Raw genomic sequence first — 22,473 nt, 5'->3', positions numbered from 1 at the left:
CGCTGTCCATCGATTTAAGACAGTACAGCGCAGCTTTGTTCGGTTTGCCCTTCGTCGATTGCGTGGGTCACCATTTGCAAGGGAGTTCGTGGGGCATTACCAAGCGGGATTCATGGGTTCCCGCGCCACCACGGACCAAATATTCGCGATTCGGCAGGTTCTGCAGAAGTGCTGCGAATACTACGTGCCAACACATCCTTTGTTCATCGATTTCAAATCGGCATATGACACAATCGATCGAGATCAGCTATGGCAGATAATGCACGAGTACGGTTTTCCGGATAAGCTAACACGATTTGTCAAAGTGACGATGGATCGACGGAAGTGGCGACCCTACAGAAACAAGAAGACGGGGCGCACAGCGAGCACGGTGGATCGACCAGATAGAGGACGACTTGCGTACCCTTCGAAGACTGCGAGGCTGGCGACCAGCAGCAATGGACCGAGTGGAATGGAGACGGCTTCTGCACAAAGCAAGAAACAACAAAGCTCTAGTCTGAACGGTAAGATAAGTAAAGTCTCTTTGCTGTGGCCTAATTAGAAGTGTTTTGGAGTACACGGTGCAAGTGCGGGCGGTGTGGATTAGCCCTTTTCGGGCTACAGTCATTCAATTTGGACTGTTTCAAACGTATGGCGTATGACAAGATGAGGCTCCAAACGAGCAGCAAATGATTCCTCAAATCGAGCGAAAGTTAATAGAAATTTTTCATTTAATCTATTGAGTAAGTGCCAATTACTCAACTAACAATACGTTGAAAATGGGCGTTCATTGATTCCTTCTCTCTTTCTCGCACATCCTTGTCGTGTACATAATGAATAAACCAAATTGCTTCGAAACCAATCAAGTACAAAAAGCAAACGCAAATTTCATGCTCTGAAACCACAAATCAATCATCGCTCTCATTTGAAAAATAATCCAGAAAGGATTTTCAGCCTATAACTGTAACTAAATTTATATATTCACCACAGCAAAATCATCATCATTACCACTACGAAGGCTTACCAAACCGCCCCTTACTGCCACCATGTCGGGAGCTATGTAAATAGTTGATAAAAGAAACCTCTCCCACACAATAGCGCAAATCCGAAGCCGCTCTCACACAACCCAAGCAGCAGCAGCGAGGAAGTAGAGTGCTCTAAGTGATCCGGCAAGGATTTGCAATGATTCCGTGGAAATCCCTCTTATTGTGAAAAGCGCGCAAAACAGAAGCGGATTCCGGACGGATACACCCCGTTATAGGGCTCTCACGTGGAAGCTCGTAAAGTGTCTCGAGTGCTGATGATGTGGGTTGGATTTAATATCAATAAAGTATAATTTTATTATTGATTTAAAATCAATTTCGCAGGCAGAGTACATACTCTTCCTCTAGCACTTACGAGAGCTCCACGGATCGCGCCGTGTGAGGTAGGTACAGAGAGAAGGCGAACTGGATTCAGACCCACTCAGATGTATCTCTATCTGTGGAAAAGATGCGGTTGCGACGGTGGCGAATGATCACATTTTGGAACGTGATGCTGCTGCTGCTGCTCGAACTTTCCGCTTGTGGCCTACGAACCGCATGTCTCAAACCGAATCACGGTGGAATGGATTATAGATTTTTCATACATGAGAGAAGCCAACCGAGTGTGTGATAGACATAAATAAATAGTATCAAATATTTAGCTTGGCGATGTTTCCTGGCTAACCTACCTCGCACTAGCGCACACCCACCGAAATTTTGGATGAAGTTTTTGCCGGGACCGACAGACGGCAAGCTCCGTGGTCCGGGTGGTGGCCGTGCAATATGTGGTGAATTTGTGGCACAGTATGGGCAGCACCGCCAGCTGCCACGAAATGTTCAAACTTGAAAACCGCACATATGATCCGATATCAGGACCACAAATGGTGCCTGCCAGTTGCAGTACGGGAGCGATGCGAAAAACATCCCGATGAAGGTTAGAGGGTATTCGTTTGTGCTTTAAGCTGGCAGAACTAGGAAGCATGTAGTTGGACTGGTGATAGGTTTAAAGATCTTGAACGAATAGTCTAATTAAAGTGTACGTAAAGCTAGAAAATAGCTCTTAATGCAATATTAATTAGATATATAGATATTCGATTAATGCAGCCGAAATGCTTATAAATGTTTCAATTTCGGCTCCCTATTCATAAATTTTATGATAAAGAAAATATCTAGCAGACAACCCTAATAAATTTTTAGATCTCCATATCGTTCATATCAATCGATTATTACTTCAAATGTTTACTTCATTTCCAAAAAGGCGCTCAACCGTAAACTTCCAGCAAATAACATAAATATCACCTACCTTGTATCCTTTGAGGTTCTCCACCACGCACGCCAGCAGCGCGTCTCTGCCGATGGTCACTGTGATGTTTGGAATTGGTTCTGCAAACCGGGGAAAGTTTGCTTCTGAAATAAATGCAATCCAACAGGATGGGAAAATAGATTAGATAAATAATATGGTTATTAGTTATATTGACTGTGTGAAACAGATTTTTGGAAGCTAAGTGTTGAGAAAAGCTTTGGATCGGGTTCCAGAATGTGTTCTTGTACGTTGCAGTTCTTTGATGTTTCAAACTAACAATATATTCTAACAACAATAATTTAATTTGTAAAGATGCAGCAAATTTAGTTATTTTTAGAATTTTAGAATTTTAAAATTAAAAGATTAAAAGAATTAAATGATTTCAAGAGCTTTGTAACAATTTTCATAGTTTCTATATGAGCTATCGTGATATGAGCACACCCTGGGATTTTTTTTTGCGAGGAGTAATATGATTCATGTTCATAATTTCTAGTGTTTTTGTTATTTCGAATATTTTAATCTTGAGCTTCGTTCCATCGAATTTGAGACGTGAAATAATGGGCAATATTACAAATTTTGTTAAATAGGTCACTTGAAAATTCGAAGACTATGAGCAGAGTTACATGACAGTGTTTTCCCTTTGGAATATGTTCTAAACTTATACAAGAGCTTGTAAGATGCATCATGAATAATGCACCATGTATGAAGAATCAGAAGTCGTCAAATAGTGAATACTCAAAAGATCCCATCTCCTGCCTCCTGGTGCATCTATTGATAACATTTAATTTATAGGCCGGCGTCGAGTGTGTACTACAGTCTTCTGAAGTAGTAGCGGAATGAGAATGAGCGAGCGAACATTGGCAAACTCTGCCGTAGATAGGGGGTCGACCGAATCCCGCACAATGAACTGCAAACTCGTAACACCGAATTCATTGATCACATTGATTTAGAAATCTATTTTCGTTCTCAAAATTAATATCACCCAAACCGTTGACTTTAGAATTATTCTTTGTTCGATGAAGTTTGTTGCCTTTATGATAGCGCTTGTACATTATTAGATTATGTTGTGTCAAATAAAATTGCTGAAGACATTATATATACTGCTTTAATAGCTCTCAAGCTATGAATCGTTTTATAAAGAAGACTGCTTAAAGTTAGTTTTTTCATAATAAATTGATTCGTCATTATTGGTCGTCAAATGGTGAGATAACATTGTCCTCACAAGTTTCCTATTTCATGCCTTCACGCGAGTCTAAATCTATTTATGATGTTTGTTCCATAGACCGGCGACGACTAGGTGCAATCAACCTTCTGCGGATAGTGGAAGAATAAAAGAATGTGAACAGATTTAGTTGAGAAAACACTACCGCAAAAAGAAGGGTGGATCGAAAATCAGCCACAATGAGACTTTAATCTGTCTAGTATCGATGATCACGGGTCAATACATATTGAAAATTCGCCGCGTCTGTTTTTATGAATCTAATTTCAAGTTCAGTTATTGCTAACAACTCCGTGTATCATGTTAACAGGCTCATTACGCAGATAAGTTTAGCTTTTCTAGATAATACTCTCACAGTCGGCTATGTAGAGTTCAAATTGCTAGATCGGTAGCCGGCTACCCAGACTTAAAAATTAACCAAAACATAAACAAAATCTTTACTTTTTCGAGTGATCTCGTACTCAAAGTCTAATTGAACAACCACATAATAAACTATGTTTTAGAGGTCACATAGCTTGCTTGAAGCGAATCCTAGACGTTATATCCTTCTAAACCTTTATTTCTGTGATACCTATGGAAGAACTTGATAAATCGTCGCCTTTCCGTTAAGAAGGTGGGGACGAATTTCGCGCTAAATCGTTTTCAGAGTTGGCAGCACCCCATTAGATTTTAATGAAACTTTCTGTACATGAAGATTTTGTCACAAAAATCCACTTTGCATCATTTGTTTTTTTTAAAAACGATCTAGACTGTCTAGGGTCCATCTATTTTACCAATTTTTTCAAATGGTTATAATCTAAAAATGACAAATGCTATAAAAAATGTTTTAAGAGTGATTTTCACAAAATTAGTTAAATTATTGAATAAAAATATTGAAAAAATTCTGTATCGACTCCTACACTAAAAGAATCGATTTTAAAAATTTAAAGTCGATTCACAAAAATAATCTTTGATTTGGTTGAAATTTTGTTCTAAGATAGGAAATTATGCTCCCTACCGTCGAAAATTCAAATTGATCACTTTCATGGAAAAAAAAGTTATTTGAAAAAAACTTTTCCTTGCCCAAACTGATTTTTTTTCAGTGTGTTTTTATCAAAAACTAAACCAATGCCATAATCACCTAAGAATCCAATTTCCCAATTGTTAGTTGCCTGATACATGCAAAAAGTATCAGTAACGATTGTGGTATATATTCACAACAAACTTGAATAAGGGCAAAGATAGGCCATTTAACATCTGTGTACGAAAAAGTATCTTGTTTATATACCCGCTCGGGAAGTAGAGATTGATGGTGTAGTTTCCAACAGTGGCCTTAATTGCGAATTATGGGGTTTGCTTCTTCAAGAACCCTTTGCTTCGGCCAGTGAAAAATCTGGTTCGCAAGCAATTGGGTACAGGAAAAATGAAGGAGTATAAGAGAACCACTTATTTTCCAGCGACCTCATTTCGATACTTTCGCCGAATCTGCTCTTTCACACTTTGATCTTTTTTCGGACGGGGCTAGTCTACCTGTTCGCCTTTTTGTGCCGCGAGGCATGAACTGCCATCGTTGCAAACAATCGGGCCTACAGCGACTTATTGTAGAAACAAGGCACGCCGTGGAATATGCGCAGAGACTCCTACTGTAGAGAGACTCCGCTAGTTCTCTCGACATATCACGCATATAAATTATGTGGAGATAAAATAAAAACATTTTTTTAAGGAACGCTCCGATAAGACATGCAAAAGAGCGCTATGCCACCGCAAAAGACTATTTTCTACGTTTCCTTGTACACTAATGAGCGAGAGTCTGACCATCCCATTGTGGAAACATCTTCTAATGTGCCCATAAATTTCAAAAAAAGGAAAATCAGTTTTCTCTACTAAGCTTCCTCGCAAAGGCCTGAGAGTGTTTCTTGAAGGGTGCTGTTACAAAACCGAAGAAAGTGGTTTCTGGTTTCAGTAATCTTAGAAACTAGCAGAAATTTCCAGATGGGATATCGAAAACACCAAGTGTCCCTATATTTCAGTCCCTACATTATCCCCCAGGTTTTATACAATGCATTTGCACTACGATTAAAGGTCAGACGAAACGAGTACCCGACGCGAACAACCGTAAACAGTCTCCTACTTCGTGGTGGGCAGAATTGTACGCGAAAGGGACTTTTGAAAGACGGATCGTCCATTTTTTTTCCCAATATACGCCACGCTACAAATGCAAATGAAAAACTTGATGAAAGCTGAAAAACGCGATTATTGGCACCGGTTCGTCGACGGATTAACGGAATTTTCGTCTGGTGGCTGGGGCTTACGTTGTGTATTCGATTCATCCTGTGATTGGAATTCACGAAACGTTCGTCATATGATGACAGCTATGTATCGCTTTTATGCTAATTATTATGGCAGTAGTAGTGAGTGCAATCATAAAAGAGGCTGTGCTGCCAACATTGTCCCCACAAAATTGATGGTTTCATATTTACCTATCAACGACCATGCCAACATCGCTACAGTTACAGGAGGTTCTGCGTTTGATGGAGCATGGAAAGCACTCTTTGTATTTTCTGGAGAAAACATAAGTAATTTATCTGAAAAATCATGACAGATTAGCTTAGTATGAATTGTTTCGCAGTGCTCCATTCCGGGCAATGAGAAGGCGGATACTTGGATTGGAATGATAATGAGAAGGTGGACATTTGGGTGATGTTTATGAAAGATCGCATAGCTTCAACGAGATTTTAAAAAAAAATTCGACGCTCGAAAATTGGCAAATTTTGTAGAACAATGGAAGTTCAAGAACAACATACCGTGGTCCAAGAGATTGGATGAGTGTCATGACTTCATTCGGGTTATATCTCGGGTCATGAACAATCGTAGAATACCCATCTCCGGCGTAACGTTTTTTCCTTGAAAGTGTCCAACTTGAATTTTTGACGGTAGGTGGGGAACATAATTAACTATCTTGGAACAAAATTTCATCCAAATCAAAGATAGGGTTTTTGTAAATCGATTTTATAATTTTAAAATCGATTTTTTCAGTGTAGGAGTCGATGAAATTTTTTTTTCAATATTTTTATCCAAAATTTTTACTAATTTTGTGAAAATCACTCCTATTTAACCTAAAATCGAATACTCGTGAGCTTATTCACAGATTTAGTAACATCCGACTCTACGACGTGAAATGATTTATGATTTATTATATCTTGAACATAGTCTGGTTTTCGAGATTGTGAATTAGTTCACAAAATGAAAACATATTTTCTAGTAACTTGTTACCTGAAACTCGAAATAAAATTCACGAATCCTTTCAATCATCGTGAACTATTTTCAATATATGCATCACAATACAATATCCGTGCTGCTGAAATAGTTAAAAAAAATCATAATATATTATTCATGTAAATGTGAACAAAATCATAAAATATTCAGGTATTCGTGAACTAGTTCATGATTCCTAGTATAATAATCATAACTAATCATATTCACGGAAACGTTATCTAGTTTATGATCCTTAGTAAAATAGTTACGCCTGACCATAAGTAGCCGTGAAATGGTTAATAAAATCATTAACTATTGTTCATGTATTCGTAAAATGGTTCATGATCACTAATGAGTGTTTGTGATATTTAGAATATATCCCTAGTCATTTTAAACTCCATGCAACTCTGCACATGGTCATGGGAACCATTTCACACAATTTGGGATTTTTCATGAAATATCATATCAACGTTCTGGCGATCAGCAGAAATATGAAAAATTTTAGGACCTCGAACATAGTTATTCATTTGATAAGGTTCAATGTAGTGTGAGGGCAGAAAACGAAAATTGCATTGAGCACAAAAAATATATTATAGAGTCACAAATCGTGTTCGCGATATAGTTTACAAAACAAGATATCGCGAATGAGCCACACTTTTATGAAACTCATATTACACGATTACGAAAGAACACAAATTACGAAAGATCCTGAAATCGAGAATATAAATCACGCAACTGTACCAGCAAAATCCGATAGTAAGCTCACGAATAAAATATCTCGGTAACGTGATGAAAAATTACGAAAATTGCAACAAAGCTCCTGAAATCTCGAACATGGTTTAAATGACGGTTCTTTCAATTAATATAATTTAAACAAACCAGTTTATCCCCAGATTAGGAACAAGAATAATAACAAAATTTCAAAATAATCAGGGAACAACCACAGAAACCAAACCAAATATTGAAATAAAACGCCATGTATATTTTTGGCGTGAATTAGTTTTTTGAAAACGCAAATAGTTTCATGACGCTGACATGAGTGAAAAAATTTCATATGGGCCATATAGAGCATAGAAAATAAATCCTCTCCATGAAATGATCAAAGAAGAGAATAAATCTCTCAAAGAGTGCAAACCGATTCTAGGGGATAATCAAACTTCACTCAACGTTTAAAACCCCGCATTACCAAGAATAAAACGATTTTTGAAACTCCATAAGTCTGGCAGGAATCAGAATATATTGGCTCAAATGGCACGTTCCCCGTACATAGTCGGGGATTGTGCCTATAAGTCTGGCAACAAGATCAGGAAAATTATTTCAGTTGTGGCCGCTACAACTCAAAACCTTACAAAATGGCTCGTAAAAGGATTTAAAAATTATCCCAAAAAATTCCCCAGCCGGGAACAGACCAGAATTATGGCTTTCCAGAATATACCAAACTCATAGTAAGGGTTATCACACTACAACTATGAAGATGATTACACTCGTTTGATTTGTATTTACACGTACAGAAGAGAAATTGCTCAAACGGGTGTACCTACGTGGTGGAGACGGACGGTTATTCGTGGTTCCAATTTTTTGGTTTGGTGCAGGCGCCTTGACGCTCAACTCCTACGGTGTCCTCCATCCTAGAATCGATTTCAATTTTTGTCTATTTACCCATTGCACTATAGATGTAAGGAATGGCCGTCTTAGAACTACTCAGGGCCACGACAACATGAAGTACAAAGTTACTTTACGCTCGTCCGGACATGCCGGACATTTAAAATGCCAAAATATCCTGACTCCAGCGGTAGAAGATAAAAAGATTCAAGTCGACCGGAAACTCTAAGCTTGCTCATATGACCCTATTCCACGCTTTTCTAAACTTTCTTCCTTCAACTCCTTGCTCTCCCTTGAGTATTAGGCTCCTAATATTGTAAAATATACACCTTCCAGTCTCTTGCTAATTAAATGCCGTTACAACAGTTGAAAAATTAACTCGAAAAGGTCGTTAATAAAAATGAAACAAAAAACTATCGCTGAAGTACATTAAATTCTGACAAAATATGGGAACAATTCAATATTGTTTATTTTGATTTTTGTTAGTTCATACTATCATCAAAAATTTCGAGTTTCTCACTCCAAAAAATATTCACGAAAAAATAAAAAGACTTGTCCTCCACCAAACAACACAGAATAATTAAATTTCGTTCAACGAAATTTGTTCACTGATAAAAGCGTTACGCGGGCGTTACATAATTTTAAAAGCCATGATTTTGTTCATGGTTCTGCTTTTGTAACATGAATACGTTGTTCCAGAATTCGTGGCACTTTCTCTACGATTTTGGAAACAATTTTTTTTGCTGTTCGTTAGCAAAATTTTTGGTTAGGTTGAATTAGTTGGTTTTGTGCTCAATTATCCTAGCAAGGATATTTCGGTTTTAACCTTTACGTATAAATTCGAGATGGATTACACACATCTAACAAATGAAGAGATAGACTATGAGTTAGCATTACGCCATGCAAATTCAGGTCGCAACTCACACCGAGGAAAGGTGATTCGCCTTACGGCACTCACACAGCAAGAATGCGCTCATCAGTCAATACCGCCGATATGTACAAACTTCGATCGCGACTTTTACACTATCAAAAACGTTTGCGTTTGATAAATCCCCCGGTTGAACTTTATGACATTCTCGCAGAGCTCTAATCATACACGTGAATTATCAGTTGAAAAAATGTGATGGGACTGTTACCAAACATAGTGCAGAGTGAGCAAAGAGAAAAGGACGCTGAACAACCATCGATTGAAGAAGGAGCCGTACGAAGGACTACGAGATCGGAAGAAGTAGCTGTACGGGGAATCGATAGTTCTACGATTACTCAACCAGGACCCTAAGAATATACACCGCAATTACAGTTTCCTCCGCGAGTTACACCGGACTCGGGCAGGCGAGAGCGAGAACAGTTTTTGGTTCACCGGACAGTCAGCGCACCATAACAAATGGAAACCGCACACTAGGGTTCGTCGCGGTGCGGATGTGGGCGGTAAATGGATAGTCCGCACCGCAACCGCAAAAAAATAATAAAACCGCACCGCTTACCGCAACCGCACTGCATTTACCGCACCGCACCGCGCGGTAATGCGGTAAATGCGGTAAAATTCTGTATTTTTGAAAAATGTGTTGAAAAATTATTATTATTTTTTTGAATAACCAAATATAATAAAATATTACTCTTATTTACACGTACATTAACTTTGACGGACTCCTCAGAATGTAACATTTATTAAAAAATTAAAAAAGTTGACACTTTGCAAGTTTAATTAATAAAATTCCGTACATTTTGAGATAAATACTTTCGAAACAAGGTAAATCTTAGCATAGCACTGAAGTGATATGAAATGTATCTGTACTTAGGGTTGTGGTACCGGTAATACCAGTACCGAAAATCCCGGGAATACCGACCCATTTTTGGTACCGTAATACCGGTACTGAAGAAAAGCCAGTACCGGTATTTTCGGTACCATACAATTTTTTTATGAAAAATATGTGGATTCTCTAGGGGGACATGTTTCAAAATATCGGTCTGCAAGATGACTTTTAATTATATTAATTACCTTCTATAAGTTAAACATTACTAGCTCCCGTTGTACTGAACGGAATGTTTAAATTCTTTATATTGCTATTATTAAGTTTTAACGATCTTGTACTAAATTTCATAATATTCACATCTAGCGTAAGAGACGTAAAAATTTGCTATGATTTTTTTATTAGCGACATTCTGATTGGTTTCCATTTTTTACTGGGTGGCACGTAATAAGACTATGGTCTAAATCATGTCTTTGGTTTGCTTTTAAACCTTTATTTATAAAATAAAGAACAGCGATTTAGCAGCTAACAATTTTAGACTTGGTGAGCTACTCCAAATGGGGCGATTTGTGATTATTAGTGATAGGAAAATTCAGCAAAACTCCATAGTTTACAGGAAAGCAAAGAGCCTTGGTATGCAGGTCGAAACCAATTTACAGCAAATCAAGAGAGGAAAAGCGAGCAACCTGCTCGGATTTACTGCCATTCTCGCTTTGATTTACTGTTATTAATAGTGTTTCTTACTTTTACCATCTATTAAAGTCGATAAAAGTCGCACCGCTTAGCAGTTATTGATTTCATAGTGCCCTAGATTTCGAAATAAAAGAAGGTGCCGCATACGAAAAATATTTTCTGCTGAAATGAGTCATGCCATTCCGAATCAATTAAAAACAATAAACATTTTTTTTGATCAGCACAAATCAATTATCTGAGAAAGAGGTCATCAGTTTCAGCATTCAATTTCATTTTGAAGCTCTTTTCGAATTTAAAATAAGGGCTTCAGTACCGTAGTACCGCTTCTCGACAAAAAGGGTCGGTACTGCGAACCCTACATGTACTTCATCATTATACATACAAAAACGTTCTTCCGCAGCAATCAATAGGAAAACTTTTAAGTTCTCCAAATTAATCAAAAGTTCTCCAATTTAATCAAAATTCACAGTTGAGAAAATGTCATCGTAAACGATTCATAATTCCACGATTGTCAAGAGGAATCGGGAGAAATGATGCATTTTTAAATTGGATTTGATAGTGCAATTCAATTGTTTTTCAATGATTGTATTGTGCATTTTATATATTTGAAAAGGTTCGCTTGTAAATTTTTAAAAGTGTTCAAAATATGACGTAAAAATACTGATGCCAATTTATATTGGACACAGCTTATAGATTTTATTTCTTAGTAACAGATTGTTTTATCATATTAGAATAAACAAAATGTAAAAAATCAAGTAGCGATAGGTCGAATACAGATTATATTCGGATTTATTTTCCAATCATTGTCAAGTCCATGGAAATTAGAGCAATCAAATGTTTATTATGTTTCCCTATTGTAAGGTAATAAGTTTCGTCGTTCTTAAATGGTAAAAGTCAAAGTTTTAATTCACTTTTTAATGCAGACTGCAGACTTATCAATTATTTTTTTAAGTGCGGTTGCGGTAATACCGCGCGGTAAATGCTCATTTCCCGCACCGCATCCGCAAGAAAAAGTGTCTTACCGCACCGCAGATTTTGCGGTGCGGGTGCGGTAAATACCGCGCGGTTGCGGTAAATACCGCAACCGCGACGAACCCTACCGCACACCACCACCGCCGCCATACGAGGCAACAGGCCAGATAGCGAGGATTGAGGGAAGCTCAATCAGGAGGCTAGTTTTTGATTCCAGGGAGTCAATGAATCGTTTGAGAAATACTATCCGGGCATATCGGCAATTTTTCGATCTGTTGAGCCTCCCGTTCTCGAAGAAGAAAAGTTCTTCACAGTCAAGAATAACATGACTGTGGACTATGCAGCGACCACAAATCAGAGTGAGGGTTGGGGTAAGGTTAAGGACGAATAATTGCGCTGCAGATTGTGATGAAAATGTAAATTGAACAGTATGGACTGTTGATCGTTCAGAAATCAAAATAAAATTGTTTCTCTATAAGGTTGATATTAAATATTTTTATTTTGTGATTATATGATGTCAATTTATAAGTGTTGAAAAGGTCACTTTAGCACCGTGGTGGTATCAAGATTGCGAGATCGTGAACGTAAGTGTGCGTGAATGATCGCGAAGGGCTTAAGTGTTTGTCGCGTATGTCCGCACGTATGTGGTTTCGTCTGAATAAATTCAAATTCGTAACCGTGTGACCATTTGCATATTCGTGTGTTCATGAGTTACCGCGCAGATCGTGAATACTATACATAATTTTCATTGAAAACGATACTCAATTTTCAGTGTTCAGTTTAAAGTCTAGAAGAAAGTGTGTTGTTGCCTAGTGGATATTAGAGTGATATTTGATTGGTTCTAGGACCGAGAGTTGAGACTTCAGGACGTGAGTGATAGATGATCGCGCGAACGTGGGCATTTGTAGGGTCACGTTTGAGACTTTGTAACTTTATAAGTGCTAGATGGTACACTTTATCACCAGGGTGTAATCATGTTTGGGAGATCGCGTGGATGATCACGAAGGTCACCAAATATCATCTGCTATATTGTCGTCTTCAGGAGTCTTGGTATAGGGCACATCAAGTTTAAAAGAGTCCCAAACCAGGTCGTCATGTTAAGTACTAAATTTGAGCACAATATAGTTTCTATGTAATGGAGAAGCCCCTAAACCACATCAATGTACAGTATCATACCAAGGGAGCAGTACCACGTTCCTGATACGATGAAACTGAACATACAGTGGCTTGCAAAAAAAAACCGATTTAATCCACCTAGCAGTGAGATGAGACATTTCTTAAACATTTCACTATTGGATTAGTTTGCAGAACTCACGAGAAGTAGGCACCCAACTAGAGGTGGGATGAAAACAGTTTCTAGTCTTGCACGAATAAAATCTCAAATAAACTGAATAAATTATAGAAATGAACAAAGCGACCGAAATAAAAAAGTAAAGCAAAAAATTAAATAATAGGTTTTTAAATTCATAAAAAGAGTAGAAAAATTAATGTAAATCAAAATTATAAAATACACGAATCAAATTAGATTAGGCTATTAAATAAAAATTAAAATTATATTTAGAAATAGTTATAAGATTAATAGAATAAATTGACTCATACTAACAAATTGAATGAAATAAAACGAATGACTGAACATGAAATGCATAAAATTAATGATATGAATCAAATGAATTAAATGAATCAAATAAATCATATGAATCAAATGAATCAAATGAATTAAATGAATCAAATGACTCAAATGAATCAAATAAATCAAATGAGTCATATGAATCAAATGAATCAAATAAATCAAATGATTCAAATAAATCAAATGAATCAAATGAATCAAATGAATTAAATGAATTAAATGACTCAAATGACTCAAATGAATCAAATGAATCCAATAAATCAAATGAATCATATGAATCAAATGAATCAAATGAATCAAATGAATAACATGAATCAAATGAATTAAATGAATCAAATTGATTTAATTCATCCAGTGAATACCATGAATAAAATTAATGAAATGGATCAAATGAATAAAAAGAATGGATGAACAATAAAGTGAAAAATAAATGAAATGCATAAATAAAACAAACGAATTAAATAAACAAAATGAGTTGAAGTGATAAAATGAATAAAAAGAAGAAAATGAGCAGCATAAAATGCATTGATTAAAATGAAAAATTAAACAATGGTAAAAGGTTATAAATTAATATAAACAAATAAATTGAATCAAATAAATTATTTGGATGAAATGATTAAAACTAAAAAAGTACTCAGATTATTAAAATGAAGAAACTGAACAAAACGAATAAACTGAAAAAAAAATAATAAAATGCATACAATGAAAACAACGAATAAAATAAGTCAAATGAATGATATGAGTAAAATGCACAAAAAGAATAAACTGATCAGAGTGAATCCAAAGAATGAAACGAATAAAATAAGTAAAATGAATGCAGATGAACAAAACGAATAAAAAGATGCTGAATTAAATAATTAATTAAAATGAAATGGTCATATATTTGAAGCTGAAAACATTTTTGAATAAAGAATGAATAAAACGGATTGTACGAATTTGAGAACCATTGCATCAGAAAGTTTTGAAATGTTTTTGAAAATCCCATCTTATGAGAAAAGGCTAATAAATATGCAATGGACTTTCTAGGGCTTACATCTTTTTTTTTGGTTTTATACTTTTTGTTTTCATGCTTCTTTACTTGACGGCGTCGTTTTAAGATTATCTGGTGTTTCTACCTTATTGTTGGACCTTAATTAGTTATCAGGAACCTGGAACGTTCAATTTGCTTTGGAATTCAAAATTTACTTTTTGGTCACATAATCCCGAAAAAAGTTGTGCAGAATAGAATTTGCTGGTCCAGTAATGTAACGCACAATTGAATATAGTAAAGTGAGACAAGGTCACATGACACATTCTTTCGTGAAGTTTACAACGATTTGACGAATCTTCATTCGACAAATATGTCATAACTTAATCAAATGAACGCCTACAGCAATTACTTATTACAGATTCGGAAAGTAGACAAAATCTCACGAAAGCCCTTTGAACAGAGAACAAAAGATGGAGAATGCGATTCGTAAAAGAGACAAGTAGATATTTCAAAGTTTTCATTTGAATTAAAATAGATAGTGTGAAGTGTCTAGACTATGTCGATGCATTCAGTTGATTATAATGCAGTCTATTTCCAGTCATCCTTATAGCTTGAATATTGTTTCGTTCGGAATTCTCGTTCAGGAAATATGGGTGAATAAGTCCTGTACAATCAAATACTGTGAAAAAGAAATGGTTCAAACTGTCAGGATGCAAAAATGTAGTCAGATCAACTATCTGTCCAATGCATAAACTCTGATTGTAATCCTCGCTAATTTACTTGTACAATATGGAAAACTCGAACGAAACGTGTGCTGAATTATCCAATGCCTCACTACTAATTGTGACTTCCATTGAAACTTCAATTGAAGTGTACTCAGTATAGAGCAGATATGGACGACGATAAGTTAGAAGACACCTTGTACTTGCATCCCCCATTGAGAGTGGGGACTTTGGGAGACTTCTTTTCCCGGATCTAATTCGTGTATATTTTTGGGCTTTGATCCGTTATTTTTCATGAAAGTTCATACCAATACAATGTTTGTGCATTTTTAATAATATCATCACAAAAAGGTGTTCTTAGTTTTCACATGACATATTTGAGCATATGTTTTATTCAAAATTCAATAGAGATACGAAGAGTTGAAATATCGCACGTGGAATGTCCCACCTCCCAGTTAAGCAACATATTTTTCTGAGATAGCCATGAATTTCCTTTATTATAGTGTTTATACAAGCTTTGAATAGAACTGAATTAAATTTGCGTTGATGTAGTTTTCGGTGGTCACCTGTCTACCCATAGTGCAACGTTTCGAAATACCAATTTCACCTTGAAAATAGTTATAGTTTTCCCATAAGGCAAATATTTTGCAAATTTTCTCGGACTACAAATATTTTATTTGACATGTAGGATGTATTAACTTCTTTAACTTAAACCTTCAACTTAAACCTTCACAATTACATCGCACATATAAAATTAGCTTGAATATTAATAAAGATTAGCAGAGAATCTTATCACACAACTTAGAAATGGATAGAGAAATAGCAAGATAGATGTGAGTCGCGACAGTTGCCACCAACATGAAGAAAGAGAGAGGAGAGAGAGAGAGAGATAGGGGGAGAAAGAGAGAGAGTGAGATAGAGATGGGGAGGGCATATGAGGAATGGCAAATGATGGTTCATGCCGAGACCTTATTTTTATAGGTATATTATGCGATATATTGATTCCTTACATCCTTGTTATATAAATTGTTATAAATATTGTAATTTTTGCGCCATAACCAATATAATCTAAATTTCGCAAAGAGCTAAATTTTTGCTAGAGTTTTGGGATTCAGTTTCTTTCGGTGATGCCACGAGTATAATTGTATGAGAAGTCTTTTATCTCACTACTAGGTGAATTACTTGATAATCTGTATAGTTATATATTATCCAATATTTACTTCACGATTGAACGCAATGCCTAATCCAAGGGATAAATACATGAACTCTAGAAAAAAAATCACTATGAACGCATTATTTTGTTTTTGAAGTGAACTTACATATCGATTTTTGAGAAATAGTTCAATTATTATATAGGTAATGCACAAAATGTTTTCAAAATCGAATTCCTTGAATCACGTAGATGTGTTTTCATACCCCGATATTCAAAATAGGTTTAGTTTTGCCCCTAAAACACTAGTAAAGCAATACTCTATATGAAACGGTCTTCTTTTTAATTAGTTAATTTTATTATTTGACAGGCAAAAATCATACGGACTCTTTTGAAAACAAAAAAAATATTTTTGAATATGCATACATACCGTTGTTGAAGTCAGGTGGAGTTTCGTGAGCTCGTGTTTGCTTTCCTGGAATTGGAAAATGAAAAAATGTTACTAAATAATTTTAGCTACTGGAAATTATTGTTTGTTGCTAGTTGTATGATCGACGAATCACAAATGACTATAGTAATGGGAGATATAACCGTATCTTTCTGTTCCAGGAACCTCTTGACAGAAACAATATAATGCAGTTCAATTGATTGCTTAGCAGTTCTGCAATTTTATTGATTTATTTCAATGTATTGTCTACCGTTGTTCATTAAAAGATACCTGTTCGAGCTGTTGTTAATTGGAATTAATTTTAGCTTATGACATAATATACATTTACTAAAAATGTTTTAAAGCCATTTATATACAGGATAAACTGCAGAGAAGCCGACATATTCCTTTGAGGTAGAACCAAATCATTTTGAATAAATGATCGAAGCCTCTAATGACTAAAGAAATAACTGTGGATATCACTCTTTGCTTGATATTCTCAGTAGATTTAGCAGTTACATAACCAGATCATGAGGACGCAAACAATTAATTCCAACCTGTTTGATTAAAATTAACTCGAAACTATAAAAGTTATTCAAATCCATTGAAACTGTACCTAGACTGTTCGATATGCTGAAAGTCCAAAGCTGTAACACTCCAAACAAAGCATAAGAATGAAACCCGTAACACAACGATCTAACAGCAAAGCTCCAAAATTACCCTATTCCGCAGATTACCGCGCCCATTCAGCGAAAATTCATAGCACCCGCAGGACAAACGAACAAAAAAAAACCATTCCCGAAAACATCGTTCTTCTCAACTTCCTGCCCTCCACTGATCAATAGATCAATTTCAAATCAACAATAACCAGCTAGCTGTAGACCAGAAACCGCTTCATTCTCAGCGGACCCAACCCAAACTCAATTCGACTCAATCCCCGTTTGCCAGAATCTGCAAGGTAAAGGAAACAAAACCTTGCCAGAAGCCAACCTTTTCCAGATTATTTTCACCTGAGAGTGCCGTTAGACAGCCGTTCATTCGGTTGGTTGTTGTTGGGTCTCCCGAAGCAAGCCATCCTCCGGAGAGGAAAAAAAATCAAACTATCATGCTGACTAGTTCCTCCACGTGTTCTCGGTAGCCGAGGCAGAGCCGGAGTAACAAAAAAAGAAACCCTTTTACGAAGAACATCTGTACCCCTTAGGGGGAAGGTGTCGAAAAAAGCTGGGATTGCAAGGATTTCCCCCCTAAAGCCTGGCGCGCGCTCTCGTTCGGCATAGCATACGATACCGGCATGTTGGTAGAAGATATACGGCCAAACTATGCATGAGCTGTGCTTGCTACCTATACCTACGTCCCGCCGCACCTTTGCCACCGACTGCCGTCTACGGGATTTACAAATTTATTGCAGGGAAATATTTTCATCAGCATGCAATCGGGAGCTTTATTTTTCCGATTCTGAAATTTTAATACGCGGGTTGATACGCCGGTCGGTTGGTGGGAATTGCTGTAATTTTTATTCTCCACAGCCGGAGATCGCATGGTGATGGGTCGATTGATGAATAATTCACGTTGCTGATGCCGGTAGAAAAATTAAGTGCAATCAGTTTCGGTCGACTGGTTCAACAGGCCGCAGGAAATTAATTCAATTCTTCGGTTGTTTGGAATGAATTCTTGGCTTTCGTAGTTAATGGTATGGAATTGGTTGGTTACATATGATGCTCGGAGAGGATTTGAATATGGATATGAAATTCAGGCATGAAGGTTTTATTTACGAGCAGTCCATGGGATATTTAATTTCCAATGATATCATTATTCTGTCGATGCGCCTTGGGCAACATCGGTTATACTCTTTCAGAGGCCTGGAATTATTATATGTGCTTATTAAAATGGTTTGAAAGTTGTTGTATATTGTAAATATTGGCTTATCCCCAGGTTAATTGAACAAATTGAACACTGAGGATATTGTGTGAAGAATTGCCTCGCTTACTGGTGCAAACACTCCGTATTCTACATGTTGTTTTAATGCTAAGCGTAGATCCTTATTACTTACTTCAATAATGCCACATTTTGATAGATACGGAGTCTTGCTCTTGGAGTGTAACCAATTGAAAAGGCTAAAAAATATGGAAACAAAATTTATTAACATTAAAGAGAAGAGTGTGTGTGAAAATACTCAAAAATTCAGAAATAATTCACTTTTACTCACTATAACCTCCTTTTACCTATAGACGGTCAAAAAACGAATCTCAAGCTACCCGAATGTAATTTGCCGGTGTTTTGGGCCACTTACGAACAATGGCTTTCTTCTGCGTTTTGAGGCTGGCGTATATTTTACTTCGGACCTTGCTCTCCAAAATGGTCCAGATAGAATAATTCATTGGATTCGCATCTGATGAATTCGAAAGCCATTGTGTGGTCGAAATCAAGTTCGGGACGTTGATTTTCAGCCATTCCTGGTAAACTAGTGCTTTGTGAGACGGTGCCAAGTCTTATTGAAACGTCCATTGTTTGCGAACGAAATGTTTCTCTGCCCACGGCTTCAGAGCAGCCTCCAGAACACTGTCCCGATAATATGTCGTATTTAATTTGACGCTAGGCTTGATGAAAACGGTTAGAAAGCGCCCATGTGCGATTACAGCGGCCTAAATCATTACTTGTGGCGGGTGCTGCCTCCTGGTGGCCAACCAATGACTGAAATTCTCAAGTAAGCTCTACCGTTTTAAGATATAACGAATTGCTCATATCGTCAGAAAACACAATGTTCGGAATTTGACACAGAAACCGCGAAGACCGAATTGGACACGATGTTCCGACTTCTTTTGGAATTTGACCGCGAAAACTCGATGTCCGGAATTTGACGAGCGAAAACACTCTATGGGTTTTATCACAGACCCTTAGAGAGAAATATTTCATTTTCGTCCTAAGAATAATTTTAGAAATTATTTATCTCTAAACAATGCCATCATCGTCAATATGTGTGTCGATCAGGCATTGTAATTTTCACTCACTCACCCGAGAAGAAGCTTATCCGATGTCCAACTTTTCCGCGATAAGATGAGTCACAAAATTCTCCGTCTCCACAAATAGCGTGAGAATAATTTTCCGGATAAAATTTATCTTATTTTTTCCTTCTCGCCGGAGAAGGTGATAAAATTTTAATTTCGTGAAAATCAATAAAAGCGTCAAAATATATACATTTAATTTCCAAGAAAAGCGCAAAAGAAGTGCGATAGACTTGTTCTTTCGTGTTTTGGAATAGCGACAGCAAAGCAGCGAGCGCAAATAGGATACCGTGATAAAATAATTTGCTCATTCTCCGGCGGTTGTATTTATCCGGAGAAATATCTGGATAAGTTGTGTGAGTGCCAATAACTTTTCCTGTAAAATTGTGAGTTTTAATTGTCGCAGTAGCAAATTGTCCGGACGCTTTTACTCATGCCTGGTGTCGATTGAAAAGGGGTTATCAGTAGACATCAGAAATTGACGATTAGCACCATTTTGAAATCCAAAATATGTAATTCCGCTTACCAAAATCTAAAGAGAATAGATATCATTATGAGTGTCATTTGAAAGGAAGTGGCCAGTAGATATCGGAAAATAAAGATTACGTCGTTTAGAAATCCAGGAGAGCGACGTCCGGGTACCACAAAATTTAAAGAGAAGTATCATAAAAATGACTGAACGAGGTTGGTTAGTAGGCACTAGAAATTAATGATGAACGCCGTTTCGAAATCTTTCGGTGGCTTTCGGTTTTCACAAAACAGTGAAAACCATCGCCAATATGGGTGTCATTAGAAAGGAGACGGTCAGTTGAAAGCAGTGTTGATATACAGTAATGTTTCGATTATATCACTACGCGTTCATATCAATATCGTCAGTTTATAGCACCCTAGATTATATCACGGTTCTGTTTCGATAAGATCACGCTTTAAAAAAAAAACAAAACACATAATGCTTATAAGCAGATAGGTCAAAGTTTATGTTAAAGTTACAAGAAAATTATTTTCAATGTGATTTACATGTTAAAGTGTGCCATTAACTTCTACTAATCCATTATTTAAATGCTGAGTAGCTTCACTAAATACGGCTTGGAAATGTAAAATCGATGAAATTTTCAGTATTTTATCTCAGTATGATAAAAGTTGGAACTAAACCTGTTTTTGTAGTTCTAATTAAAACCAGTTTTAATTTTCCTGAGAAAATTTTTTTTGTGATAAAGCCCTCCATTTAGCTCCATCCTTTTCAGCACGAGCAGCCCACTATAGAAAGTTTCATGAAAATGTTTAACATCGCTTTTCTCACAGTTCGTAAATCTTGTTTACGAGAGCGAACTTCATCGGTGTAAGAAATGATGGAACGACCATAAGGAACATCATAAGGTGGAGGAATGTTTTTCATAGCTATCAATAACAAGATAGAGGAGCACTTTGAGGACGTAATCCAAGTTGATCTTCTTAAATTTTGGAATAACCGGCTGTACGAACCATTACGTTTTCGGGATAATCTGTTTGGAAAATTAAATGGTTGGCCTTATATGCCCAATTTACAAGAAGGTCCATAAACTCAAGTCGAATTATTATCGAGGCACAACGATTCTCACTACCGTGTTTCTCTCCCGTGTTCTGTTTATCAGACTAAATTTTTGTCAGTGAATTTGTCCGATATTGACCGACAATAGGGCATTGCAAAAAAAAATTTTTTTTTGAATTCTCGAAGGCCCCCCCTCTCATATTGTGACAAATGTCAAAGTAAGCTCAGATGCCAAATTTCACATCATTTGGACAATTTTAGACCCCCGCCCACTTCGCTTGAAATTTTTTGAAATGGGTACTATGGGAAAATATGGAGGAAAAATACATTAAATGCAATAACTTTTGAAGTAGCAATCAGAAAATTAAAATTTATACCTCTTTTGGAAGGAAATAATCTTAGTATTTGAATGAAAATATATTTGTTTCTAGGAAAATACGGGAAAGTGGGGTACTGGGTCATTTTTGCCCCAAAATCCCCTATTTTTATGATTTTTCTGCTCCGTGATGCAAATCATACATATTTTGTAGTTTTTCTAATGTGAAAAAATCTCAGAAATCGTACGGAACCCTTTTGACTTTAGTCCGAATACGAGAAGTTGGGGTTAAATGGCCTTTTGTCATTCATATTAAACTTCATCATTTTCTCGTGAATATATCTCTATTATTATTTACTCATTTTTCATAAACTATACCTTGTTAAACGTGGAAAATCCTTAGAATTATAACAAAAATAGATTCGTTACCAGTAAAATTCAAGAACATTAAATTATCTGACATATAGTGTCGATTTCACATTTTTATCATAAAATCGCACATATTAACTCCATTTACCAACAAAATTCTTATTTAATTTACTACTTTTAGTGTAAAATATGCTTGGGGATCACATGAGAAAAGTTTCATTCCTGGAAAAATAAGGGAAGTTGAGGTATTAGGACAAATAATGAAAAAAATGAGATTTGTAGAGTAAATATCAAAAATTTTGATGTTTCTGAATTTTACCTTTAACGTTTTTATTTTTGTTTTATTCCTCAGAATTTTACACGTTCAATAAGTTACATTTTATGAAAATTGATTGAAGAATAATAGAGATATATGCATGAGAAAATGATAAAATTTAATATGAATGACAAAAAGCCCTATAACCCCAACTTCTCGTATTCGGACTAATACCAAAAGGGTTCCGTTCGATTTCTGAGATTTTTTCACATAAGAAAAACTACAAAATATGTATGATTTGCATCACGGAGCAGAAAAATCATTAAAAATA

General features: G+C 36.3%; 1 protein-coding gene across 2 annotated transcripts in view; it reads right to left on the bottom strand.

Annotated features, from left to right (window-relative positions):
- LOC131683213 (lachesin) overlaps positions 1-22,473 on the bottom strand; it is a 575,289-nt gene that overhangs the window by 185,791 nt on the left and 367,025 nt on the right. The window contains exons 3-4 of one of the 2 annotated variants that reach the window (XM_058965050.1): positions 16,675-16,719; positions 2,305-2,405 (exon numbers count right to left, since the gene is read on the bottom strand). In XM_058965050.1, the coding sequence (XP_058821033.1) occupies positions 2,305-2,405; positions 16,675-16,719 (146 nt within the window). Of the gene's footprint in view, positions 1-2,304; positions 2,409-16,674; positions 16,720-22,473 lie in introns of both variants that reach the window. The other variant, XM_058965049.1, reaches the window with a different exon arrangement.

The sequence above is a fragment of the Topomyia yanbarensis genome, chromosome 2 (assembly GCF_030247195.1).
Source record: "Topomyia yanbarensis strain Yona2022 chromosome 2, ASM3024719v1, whole genome shotgun sequence".
Lineage (NCBI taxonomy): Eukaryota > Metazoa > Arthropoda > Insecta > Diptera > Culicidae > Topomyia > Topomyia yanbarensis.
This window is presented reverse-complemented; position numbering and strand designations above follow the sequence as displayed.